Source organism: Euphorbia lathyris, chromosome 1 (assembly GCF_963576675.1).
Source record: "Euphorbia lathyris chromosome 1, ddEupLath1.1, whole genome shotgun sequence".
Classification (NCBI taxonomy): Eukaryota; Viridiplantae; Streptophyta; class Magnoliopsida; order Malpighiales; family Euphorbiaceae; genus Euphorbia; species Euphorbia lathyris.
In genome coordinates this window covers 18,911,709-18,924,055 of record NC_088910.1, presented here as the reverse complement: position 1 = coordinate 18,924,055, position 12,347 = coordinate 18,911,709, and the positions used below count along the sequence as shown (strand labels likewise).

General features: G+C 39.2%; 1 protein-coding gene across 1 annotated transcript; it reads right to left on the bottom strand.

Moving 5' to 3' along the window:
* Window positions 1-663: 663 nt before the first annotated feature.
* LOC136220361 (uncharacterized) lies at window positions 664-1,203 on the bottom strand. The gene is made up of 2 exons (XM_066008209.1): window positions 876-1,203; window positions 664-793 (listed from the first exon to the last, which is right to left on the bottom strand). The coding sequence occupies exons 1-2, from the start codon at window positions 1,195-1,197 to the stop codon at window positions 768-770; spliced, it is 348 nt and encodes a 115-aa protein (XP_065864281.1). The 5' UTR covers window positions 1,198-1,203; the 3' UTR covers window positions 664-767.
* Window positions 1,204-12,347: the final 11,144 nt, after the last annotated feature.

The window sequence follows — 12,347 nt, the reverse complement described above, 5'->3', positions numbered from 1 at the left end:
TTGATAGATAATTTCTAACATATTCCATAAAAAAAATGGCGAATTATACTCATGACCAGTGAACTTCAAACAAACATAACATAAAATCCACTTAATTTTACTCTAATCTTAGAGTATTTTTTTTTGAAAGGCGGGAGACTGCTAAGTAGGGTACTGGGGCATCCTAATATAGAACCCCGGGAGCCCTACGCAGCGGCCACAAATATTATTACAAAAAAAAATAAAGTAATACAAATAATGTAAAGAATGAAGATAGAAATCAAAGAATAAAAAATAAAAAATCTAGCAGAACCGGTGCTGTGGAAAACCAACATAATCAGAACAGATAAATGATGATATAAACGAAGGAGAGCTTTGCCAAATGGATGGATCACCAACGTCCGACCAAAATTAGCTAAAGCATCAACAGCCCTATTGCCTTCTCGGAAGATAGATATAAACCAAGATATTTTTTTTAGTTTTTGTACTTTACCATAATAACAATATAGCTGCTAATAGTTTCGTTTTTTTTTGCAAATTGTAACACAAATATTTGTTCTTTATTTTATTTTTGTTGGTAAAATTATGAATTAATTAACTTTTATATTTATTAAATTGAAATTTATCGGAAAAAATAGAATATGAGAGCTAGAAACTGTAAAATGTTGATACTCATGCTCAAACTTATAAATAAGAAACTCATATTAAAAATAGATTATAAAGGAATACATTATATAAATATATAGAACAGAGCATGCCATTCTCTTTTATTACAATAAAACTACTCTTCATGCTGAAGCAGGAACAGTATAACCTGAAAAAAAATAAAATTAAAATAAGTATCACATATATGTTAATGTATGTGTCATATATTATGCGTAAAAGAGCAAACTTACTTCCACATTTCTTTCCAGGTTCAACTTTAAGACCGCAAGTCCGAGCTACATAAGCACCTTTCTCCATGCTAATTATAGCTTCCACCTTCGGATTTACAAACTTGCAGACACAAGGTATATCAACAGATCTCAATACTTCACAACAATCTTTAGATGGAGGTACTTTTGGAGCATCTTTATTCATAAAGTTAGCACAATGAGTTATTAATGGAGGAATACTGCGTGAACATTCAGCTGAAACCTTTTGATCCTTCAAAATCAAGGCTCCTACCATTAACAATGTTGCCATAATCACACACATTGGAGTTTTTGTGTTTCTCATTTTTAAGCTCAGTTAAGATGTTTGAGTTCATAAAGGATGATGATACTTATTTATATTAAGAGGAAAGTGGTCACCTTTTTAATGTAATTGGTACTTAAATGAAAAATGACAAAATTGGGATTATATGAAATCTAGAAAAGATAATATTTTTAGTAAGAAAGCCTGACTACAAATCTAAAAGAGATATGAATTCAGTAATTTTAATTTGAGTTAGCTTTCGTTTGAACAAATATATTATTTTAAAATTTATATTAACCCATTAATATTGAGGTGGCTTCCTTAAAAATATATATTAGAGGTGGTTAAATAATTACTAGTAAATTAATTTAGTAAGATTAATAATTCGTTAAGTTAATTAGGTTTGTTTGAATTTTGTTAAGTAAATTAGTTCTTGAATTAATCGAGGGAAAAAAACATTCCAATAGTCTGACTATAAGAGTGATTTTTCCATTCTTCGAAACACACAGTCCATCTCTGAGTTTTCCTCTTTGCAAATTTTGTTCAACTCTCCGAAATTATGTTTCAATTAATTCGCCTTATTTTTTGGTTTTCTGGTAATAATTTGACACACATGTTTAGAGTTTGACTCACGTTTTTTTTTTGCATCATGGGGATGATTGTCGATTGTGGCAAAATCTGACTAAAGGAGATTGATTTCATGAGGCCTCAAAATCTTCTTCTTCTGTTCATCTGATTCACTATAAAGGTTTATTACATCCAGTTTATTGTAATTTTATTTTTTCTATCCTTCAATTTAATATTTTTATTATTTTGTTCCTATTGTAGTTTGACTTATATTGCTAACAATATTAAGACATACATAATCTTTCAGTAGAGACATATAAGAACACTTTGACTAAATTACCTTGAAAAACATATTAATTTTGAACAAAGGATGTTGAAAGGAAAAATTAAATCGGACTAATTAGCTAAAATATAAATAAACAATTTTATTTTTGTTTATTTTTTTCGTTTCTATTTTATTTAAACATATTATATTTTTTATTCCAACTTTGTTTGGAATTTCATAAAATGGTTGATACTCATATTGGAGATAGGTTTGTTTCTCAGAATGTGTCTTATTCATAGACTAGTTAGAACACATTCACTACTGAAGGTCCATACCTATCTCTACCAGTGGCAACATTGGTAAGCCGCAATGAAATGCCTAAAGAATTCACCGATGTGAATTTTAAAACATGGCAACAAAAAATGTTATTTTACTTGAATATGCTTAATTTGGCTAAGTTCTGGAAGGATTATCCTTCTGTTACCGGAGAGGCCTTCAATGTAATGGAAACATGGAAGCATTCTAACTTCTTTTATCATAATTACATATTAAACGAATTTTCTGATGCATTTTATACTGTTTCTCATGCTAAGAAAACAATAAAAGAACTATGAGAACATCTGGACCATAAGTATAAATTAAAGGATGCAAATTCTAAGAAATTCTTAGTTTGGGAATTCCTTAAGTTTAAAATGGTAGATTCCATAAATATTGTAAGTGCGGTTTAGGAATTACAATTCATTATCCATGAGATTCACTTTGAACTTATAATAATTAGTGAATCTTTCCAAGTGTTATAATAATAGAAACAATGCCACTTGAATAGAAAAGATAAAAACAATTTCCTCAAGTTTAAGTGTTATCGTTATAATTTATAACATTTTTCGTACTTAATCACTATTTATTTCGTACCATTTTAATAAGATTTAATGATAGTTTTCATATACTTTCATTATTTTATGTATCTAATTCATTTCCGTGTGTTTTCAGACATTTTAACAAGGTTTCATCACAAATAATCAAAGTCGTGGGTTAAGATGAGAACTCGGAAGTGAAATAGAGGAATTTTAGTTTTGGAATAGCTCATCTGGTCGAGATGGAGTGAAGTTTATTCACTTAGGTCCCTGCATCTGGTCGAGGTGTAAAAGCATCTGGTCGAGGTGTAAAAGCATCTTGTCAAGATGGCTGCTATAAGTGCAAAGTCCCTTGTTCACATTGTTGGAAGATTTGAAACTTTCATATTTTAATCGTAACTCTCTCATACAAACTCGGATTAAGGCGAAATATTGTGGAAAGCGAAGAGAATGATGAACAAATTACTAATAATAATAATCTCCAAATTCGAAGTGTAACAGGCTCAAAATATTGTCACAAGTTGATGTGTTTGTTAAAGCCTAATATTTCTTTCCCACCAACACACATTTTCAATTCCTAAGTTGTCAAAGTCTGGTACCACCCTCTTTAAAGATTAATTTGGAAGATTAGAGGGTTGTGGAACATAACAAGACTTGGTTTTGGGGAGCATATGTGACTTTTTACTATAAAAGGAGACATGAACCATTTGAAGACACACCAAGTTTAGGCTTAATTTTTCTCCCTCTTTATGTTAGTTTGTTGATTTTTCTCTTCAAGAATCACTTGTAATTGTTGTTGCAATTGTTGTTCTTGTTTTAAGTTCTTGTTTCGGCAAACTTTTATCCAATAAAAGTAAGTTTGAAGTCACCGAGGAAGTTTGTTCGGCAATCGTCATTACTGTTTCTTTTAAACTTTAATATTTTTTATTACTATAAACTCCATTATCTATCTTTCTAAGGTGTGTTTTAATCTAATAATGGGCTAAACCCCCTTAACTATAAGGCTAAAAGCGGACCTTAACCTTACTTATATGGTAATCATGTTTAACCTAATTAAGCCATGTTTATCCTTTTAAGTACTAACTTATGATTCTTAATGCTTGTTGGAGATGAACCAAATCCCAACTCGAATATAATTAATCATTTATATTGACCATAATTAAATTGATTAATCAAAACTCATAAGTTGGACCTAGTAACTATTTAGTGTGACTTATTAATTTTCCAAGGTTTTTCATGAATCTGACTACAATCTTAGATTTATTACTTTAGCCAGACCAAAGTGAAGTAATAAATTGAAGGTTTGGAACTAAGAAAACTTAATACTTCTTTGGATTCATTACTTTAGTCGGACCAAGGTAAAGTAACTAATCGAAAGGTTAGAACTAATAGCTCGAGACTTTTCTTGAATCTTAAATAATCACTTTAGCTGGACCAAGGTAAAGTAGTTTAAAAAGGTTTAGATTAATAAACTTAATGCTTTTAGCCGGACCAAGGTAAAGTAATTAATCATGAAGTTTGAACCAATCTCGAGAATCTATATATTAGTTAATAAGAAAAATCGCTATCTTAAAGGGGATAAAAGAACTTGAAAAAGGTTAACTATTATTACCAAGCAAGGATGTTTAGTGAAGCTAAAGGCTTAGGTTCTTCCATTATAAGTAATCTCACTTAAGTTTGTGTAATTTTCATTTCACTTATTGATTAAGTCTTAATTTGGTTACCCAACAAACTCTACCTTTCAATTGTTTAAATAATATATAGTAAGCAAAAAGATTAGTAATTATAATAACCATCCTCGTGGGAACGATACTCTACTTTCACTTTATTACTTGATACAAGATAAAGGTACACTTGTCTTCACAAACACGTATACATAAAAATACGCATCAATAAGCAAAAGGAAATTCCTATTGAAGAGCTTATTGTTAGACTCCATATTGAGGAAGATAGCTGACGCTAAGAGATGAAAATCTCCAACATTGCAATTCAATCTATGGCTAGGGGCTATATGGTGGAGGTCAAGAAAGACTTCAAGGAAGGCAAGCTGCCTCAAATCGAGTCGAAGATGTGGGATTTAGCTTGCCACGAAATATTTAGGGAAATTTTTTTTTTATTGAGAAATCATGTTTAAAATAAAGTTCCCCGCAAAAAATTATGAATTATGGAAAGGAAGGAAACCTTCTTATTATTACTTGAAAGTGTTGAGTATCATGCAAAGGTAATGGTTCCATTAGCAAAGAGGATGAAAATATGTCGAAAGATGATGGATTGTATTTTGGTTATGCGCTTCATAGATATGCATATTGGTTTTATTTGTATGAATTTAAGAATCTTGATATTCATAAGAACACATTAATTGAATCAAACCCCATGGCAATTGATAACATCGAGATATTTCCTACGGGATCAAAGAGGATATTTACCAAAACGCCGCGTATTCAGACAATCTGGGAAGTATGGCGTATCGAGCAATCCTTCCAAGTGGCGAATCACCTAGATTCCGCCACACGCCATCCGTAGTCAAACCAACGGGAGACCCGCCAACATGCCTCTATCCGCCCGTCGAACGGTTATAGCCGATTCTCAATAAAAGCAACTAATAACCCATTAATGAGGTAACGGTCATACTTGAAGGAGATCCGTAACCGCCATTAATGAGGCATTACTAGAGACTCTCTAGTTTCTAGGAGTTACGACTACATGACTATAAATAGCTTGCACCCCAAGCTATTGAGGTACACACATTCTCGCTCTAAACCCTACTTAGTCAATACAGTTTATTCACTATACTTATACTGACTTTGGCATCAGAGCTTCCCCCCGTCGAACCCAACGACGCCCCCGCAGGGAAGGAATCCGGTCGAAAGTTCATCACCAGTTATCAATTGGTGCGGTGATCGTGGAATCCTAATAAAAAAAGGACTTAGTTCACGATTCAAACATAGCAAGTGGGGGGTCTAACCCCTCAACAGGAACTACAATACCGCCCATACCACCATCAATTAATCCCACCACAAACGCTGGTCGCGTTGATCCCAATGCACCGACCGTCCATGACGAAAGGGACATGTCGCCAGAATCCTTTTGGGATATTTGCGCAGGTACCATAGGGAGAGAACATGGACCCATTATGGAAGGTCGATTAAGAGCTTATCTAGTGAACCAAGATGTAGGTGGCACCACGACAGGAACTGTTCCCCCGCTGAATCGTCGTCAACCGCCAAGACCAACCCTGACGCAATGGCAAAGCGCCTATGTTAGACAAAATGCTTGCCGGAATTCGTCATTTTTTCTCTCTCAGCCTGTGGATTCAACAATCGTTAATCTGGAGCTTGCTAGCAACCTACCAATAAATAGAAGGTTATTTCCCGACATACCAGAGGGAAGTCGTAGGAACGATCAATCTCCCCTGAGGAACACAACAAATCCAGGGATCACTATTGGCGGATCTCGAGCTCCACCGATCGGAACATTGGCGGATCAAAATGACATAGTGATGAATCCACTAGAAGGCGGACGTGATGGTCGCAGGCATAAGAGAAGAACCAGATCACATAAGAAAGGACGATCCAGATCCCGTTCTCATCATAGATGCAAAACTGGATCCCCCCATCGTGGAAGGTCGCCTCCACCTCCAGAGCGAAGGGAGAATGAACGCCAAGCTGGGTCACCTCGCCAGGTCATGCCACATCCGCCACCAAATCAAGGTAATGGGGGAGGATCTCCGCCAAGGGGATGTGGCAGCGGCGGAAGAAGGTCGCCATCAGATCCTTCATCAGAATCCAGCTCCTCTTCCTCACAGCGAAGCAGGTCACACAGTAGGAGACGCCCAAGAAGGGGTCAAGGTTCTATTGCGGATCAGATGAGGGCAGAGATACGCAGGCAAAACGAGGAGAATGCTAGGCACAATCCGTTTGCCAATCGAGAATCGCCCTTCACAGCGTGGATTGAAGCCAAGGAAACTGATAGGAATTTTAAGATTCCGAACATACCAGCCTACTCTGGCGAGGATAATCCCGAAGCTCATGCAAGGAAGTATCGCATGTTGCTTGGACTTAACCGTACAAGCGAAGCAGTGTTATGCCGGATGTTTATCACCACGCTAAAAGGTCCAGCCTACGATTGGTTCCAATCGCTCCCCCAGGATCGATAAACAGCTGGGACCAGTTGAGTAGGGAATTTTGTGCAAAGTTCGCAGGGTGCATTCCGCCAGTGGTTAAATCGCGAAAACTCTTTGAGTTAAAGCAAAAAGAGAATGAATCTCTTCGGGAGTATGTCGACAATTTCAATAAGTTATGCATCCGCATTGTTGATGTGGATCTCTCCATGGCAGTTGAAGCAGTGGTAAAAAACACGACTTGCAAGAGTTTGCAGGTGGATCTAATCAGAAATAAACCAAAGAATATGGCAGAGCTGATGGAGAGGTGTAAGGACTTCATGGAAGTTGATGACATCCGGAGAGAGTCAGCGTCTCCTCCAAAAAAAAGGGAAAGGCGAATCCCGAAGGCGGGATAAGGAAAAAGAAAAACCCTCCGACTCATCCTCCCGAAATAGGCGAAAAGGCTCCATGAACAAATCAGAATAGAGAACAGCCGTTAAACGCCTCAAAAAGTGAAGTGCTAATGTGGATAGAGAACAGCCAGCACAAGCGGAGCATTTCATACCCCGAACCAAAAGGGGGAGAGTACACCAACACGGGGAGAAACCCCAAGAATTATTGCAAGTACCACAGGAGGAACGGTCATGAAACGGATGCATGCTGGGAGCTGGGTAGGGAGATTGAAAGGCTTATCGAGAGAGGAAAACTAGACAGGTTCATCTAGAATGACAAGAAGGGAGACGACGACAAACCCAGAGATGAGCCGAAGAAGAAGGCTAAAAGGGTCATCAATGTCATCGCTGGCAGACCAGGATACCAGCCTACAGTAAAAAAGGCAAAAACCATCGCTCTAGATAGAGCATCACTCAACCTCCCCTTTGCTGATGTTGGTCCAGCCATCCCCCCACATGCAGATGCTCTCATCATCACTATGATGGTGGAAGGATGGGAGATGAAGAGAGTAATGATAGACACTGGCAGTTCTTGTAATGTCATTACTAGGGGAGCATTCGCCAAACTCAAGGTCGATCCTATTCAAATTGAGACCACCATCGTAGACATCCTGGGAGTAACTGGTCACACAATCTAGGCAAAGGGCTAAGTAACACTGGAATGCGAGTTAACAGATGAAGATCAGGTATGGATGGGAGATCTGGAGTTCTCCATCATGGACGGTCAATTGGCATACATCATCATCTTAGGGCGGCCTTTCATCTCAGAAGTGGCGGCTCTCATATCGATACGCCATTTGACGATGTACATGCCTACTGTCAGGGGAGGAGTAATGATCAAGGGGAACCAGAAGGTTGCTCAGGAGACGTACTCTGCATCCTTGTCGATTCACCCCTAGTCTAAGGATGATGAAGAGGATGAGCTTATCACGACGGCCCTGGGAGATACAGAAATGTTCCTCATTGTAGATGGTAAGCAGGTACAGATCGCCAAAGGGATGAAAGTTGAGATTAAGGAGGATGTTACGAAAGTTCTCCGTGAATCGGAAGACGTATTCGCATGGAAAGATGAGATCCTCATAGGGGTCAGTCCAGATGTGATCACTCACAAGCTCAATACCGCCAAAGATGCGGTCCCAGTGGCTCAGAAGAGAAGGAATCATGGGCCAGAGAGACAGAAAGTGATAGAAGAAGAGATATCCAAACTGAAAAAGGCGGACGCCATCGAAGAAGTTATTTACATGCAATAGATGGCGAATGTAGTCCTAGTTAAAAAGGCAAGCGGATCATACCGCATGTGTATTGATTTCACGGACCTTAATAAGGCTTGTCCCAAAGACAACTACCCTTTGCCTTGCATTGATATTCTAGTTGACGGAACCGCATGACATGCAGTATATTCCTTCATAGATGTGAAGTCGAGTTATCACCAGATCCTCACGGAGCCATCAGACAGGATCAAAACTTCCTTCGTAACTCACCAGCCGACTTATTGTTTCAAAGTCATGTCTTTTAGGCTTAAGAATGCTGGAGCTACTTACCATCGAATGATGAACAAGATATTCGAAGGAAGAAAGGGCGACAACTTCTTAGTTTATGTGGATGACATGATCATCAAAAGCACCACTATGGAGAGGCATGCAGAGGACATAAGGGAAGTCTTAGGAGTCCTTCGTCATCACAACATCAAGCTAAATCCTGAGAAGTGTACTTTCGGGGCAACTTATGGAAAATTCTTGGGATACATGATCAGCCAGAAGGGAGTGGGTCTCAACCCAGATAAAATCAAAGCTGTACTGGATATGAAGGCACCGCAAAATGTCAGAGAGGTGCAATGCCTTAATGGGCGGATCATAGCACTTGGTCGATTCATCTCATGCTCCGCTCGTAGATGCCAACCTTTTTATGAAGTGATAAAAAAACAGAAAGCATTAGAGTGGAATGAGGATTGCAAGCGGACCTTCGAAGGGATCAAATGCTTCCTCTCAGAACCGCCCCTAATGAGCAGACCCTTGGAAGGTGAGAACCTGTACATGTATGTTTCTGTTACTGACAAGGCAGTTTGCATAGTCATAATAAGGGAAGAAGATGGCCAACAGTACCCGATCTACTATGTAAGCAAAGTCCTAAAAGATGCCGAAACCCGGTATTCCAGATTGGATAAGATGGCTATGGCCGTGGTCACCACTTCGATTCGCCTAAGACCTTATTTTCAAGCACACACGGTCATCGTTCATACCAATATACCTATGAGGAAGGTATTACAAAAGCCGGAAACTTCAGGGAGGCTGATGGAATGGGCGATCCACCTGGGCGAGTTTGACGTTCGTTATGAAGGCAGATCCGCCTTGAAAAGCAAATTCTTGGCAGACTTTGTAAACGAATTCACTGAAGAGGGCATAAACCTTCCCAAACCAAAATTGGAGGAATGGACGATGTACACGGATGGCGCTTCTTCAGCGGAAGGTGCATGAATAGGTGTAGTAATCAAGGGACCTCACTACATCAAGTTACATTATGCTGCCAAATTAGAGTTCCCTGCAACGAATAATGCCGCAGAATATGAAGCCTTGATATTAGGGCTACGCCTGCTGAAGGAGATCACGCCAGAGCGAGTTGTGATCTACAGCGACTCTAAGCTAATGGTCAATCAAGTGATCAAAAACTTTGATGTAAAAGATGAAACACTGGTCAAATATGTAGAGGAGGTCAAAAAGCTATTAAACCATCTGGAGATCAAAGAAACTAAGTGGGAGCTAGTTCACGTGTTATGAGGATCAAACACAGAAGCGGATCACTTGGCTAAGCTGGCTTCAAGCAAAGATCAGTGGGTGGACCTGCGATGCCCATTCGAGGTAAAAACCAGACCGGCATTCGCCCCTGAAGTCATAGCCCTTCTTACGCTCGCCGTTGGAGATTGGAGATCACCGATCCAGTAGTATCTCACAAATGGGACTTTGCCTCAAGACAAAGAAGAAGCTAGACAGACGGTAAGAAAAGCGGCATACTTCTCCATAATAAATGACCAGCTTTACAGGAAATCTTTTGGGCACCCCTGGTTGAAATGTGTTACGATGGAAGAAAGACAAGAGATCCTTAAACAATTACATGAAGGTGCTTGCGGAGCCCATGAAGCATCCGCCTCCATTCCGAAAAAGGCCAGGCTATCCGGATTTTATTGCCCTACGATGGAACTCAATGCACAGAAGCTGGTAGAGATGTGTCATAATTGCCAAGTCCATGCAAACGAGTCCCACACGGCTAAGCACATGCAAAAGCCCATTATCGAAGGACGACCTTTTGCCATCTGGGGAATCGACATTGTCGGTCCTTTTCCTCCTACCAAGAGGCAAAGGAAATATGTGGTAGTAGCTGTGGACCACTTTACGAAGTGGGTAGAGGCCGAAGCTGTCTCCTCCATAAATGCAGAGAGGATGGTCGAGTTTGTCAGGGACAATATCGTTGGAAGATTCGGGGTCCCCCACATGATTATCACTGACAATGGAACGCAGTTCAATTGTGGAGAGTTCAGAACATTATGTGAAAGTAAAGGCATTCAGAACAGGTTCGCCTCTGTTTACTACCCCCAATCCAACGGGATGACTGAAGTCACAAATCGAACGATCATTAAAGGCATAAAAAAAGATTGGGGGAGCATAACAAAAAGTGGATGGATCAGCTAATGAATGTCCTATAGGCATACAGAACCACTCCTCGGACAATAATAGACGAATCACCATTCGCCCTTTCCTATGGCGTAGAAGCTGTGATCCCCATTGAGATTCAGGTCCCTAGTGACAGAGTCTTATTTTATTGCAAAGACAAGAATGACCAAAGGTTGAGGGAAAGCCTCGACCAACTGGAAGCAAAAAGAGAGAGCGTATGTACGAATGGCCGCCTACAAATAGAGGATCGCGGCATATCATGACAGACACGCCAAGCTCGTGGATCTGAACCCAGGAGATCTAGTGCTACGAAAAGCGGACAAGATTCAATCCATGGAGGGCAAAGGAAAGTTGGGGATCACCTGGACAGGGCCGTACAAAATAGTCACCAAAATCGTACCCTCCACTTTTAAGATCCAGGATATGGAGGGGAACACATTGCCACGGACGTGGAATATTCAGAACCTCCGCAAATATTTCGCCAAAGAATAAAATGTAACCAAGGTCTTGAGTACTCTTTTTCCTTTAGTAAGGTTTTATCCCATGTGGTTTTTCTTATTAAAGGTTTTAACGAGGCTCACACATAAGACCAATTTGATGTAATAAGGCGAATCGCCATTTAATAAAGAGACATTTTCATCTTGCAAATTCCATCTTAAGTATTTTCTAATATTCCAGATTCAAAAAAGGGGAGGCAACAAACGCATTCCCAAGGTAGAATAATGCCATCATGGCATAGCTACCTTCTCCTCAAAGATAGGAGAACAATACTCTCCGCGGCGGATCAATTTACCTCAAAGATAGGAAATAATTGATCACCATCAGAGACAGAGTTAAAACATTTCTCAGACGTGAGATCTTTACACTCTCAAATACTCTTCCCAAAGAAGAGTTTTAAGACCTGGCGGCGGATCGATTCACCTCAAAGATAGGAAGAAAATCGATCGCCTAAGGCGGTTTAACTTCCTCAAAAGGAATAAAAGCTTCAAAGCCTTCAAAAAAGGCTCACACTTCGAGGTATGGCTGGCCACCTACCTCATACAAAATAAGTCCTAAAAACCTAGAAATTTACTTGCTGAAAGATATAAAGCATAAGGTAAAGATAATGGTTGAAAAATGATTAAACCAAAAATAAATTGTACTTAGTTACATTCACGGAAAAACTAAACATTTACAGGGGCATCCTCCTTAGCGTATTTCTCTAAAGATGCACTCTCTCGAGGAACCTCATTCTCCGTAACGATAGATCCCGTCTGAGGAGCCGTATAATCAATCACCGAATCATTG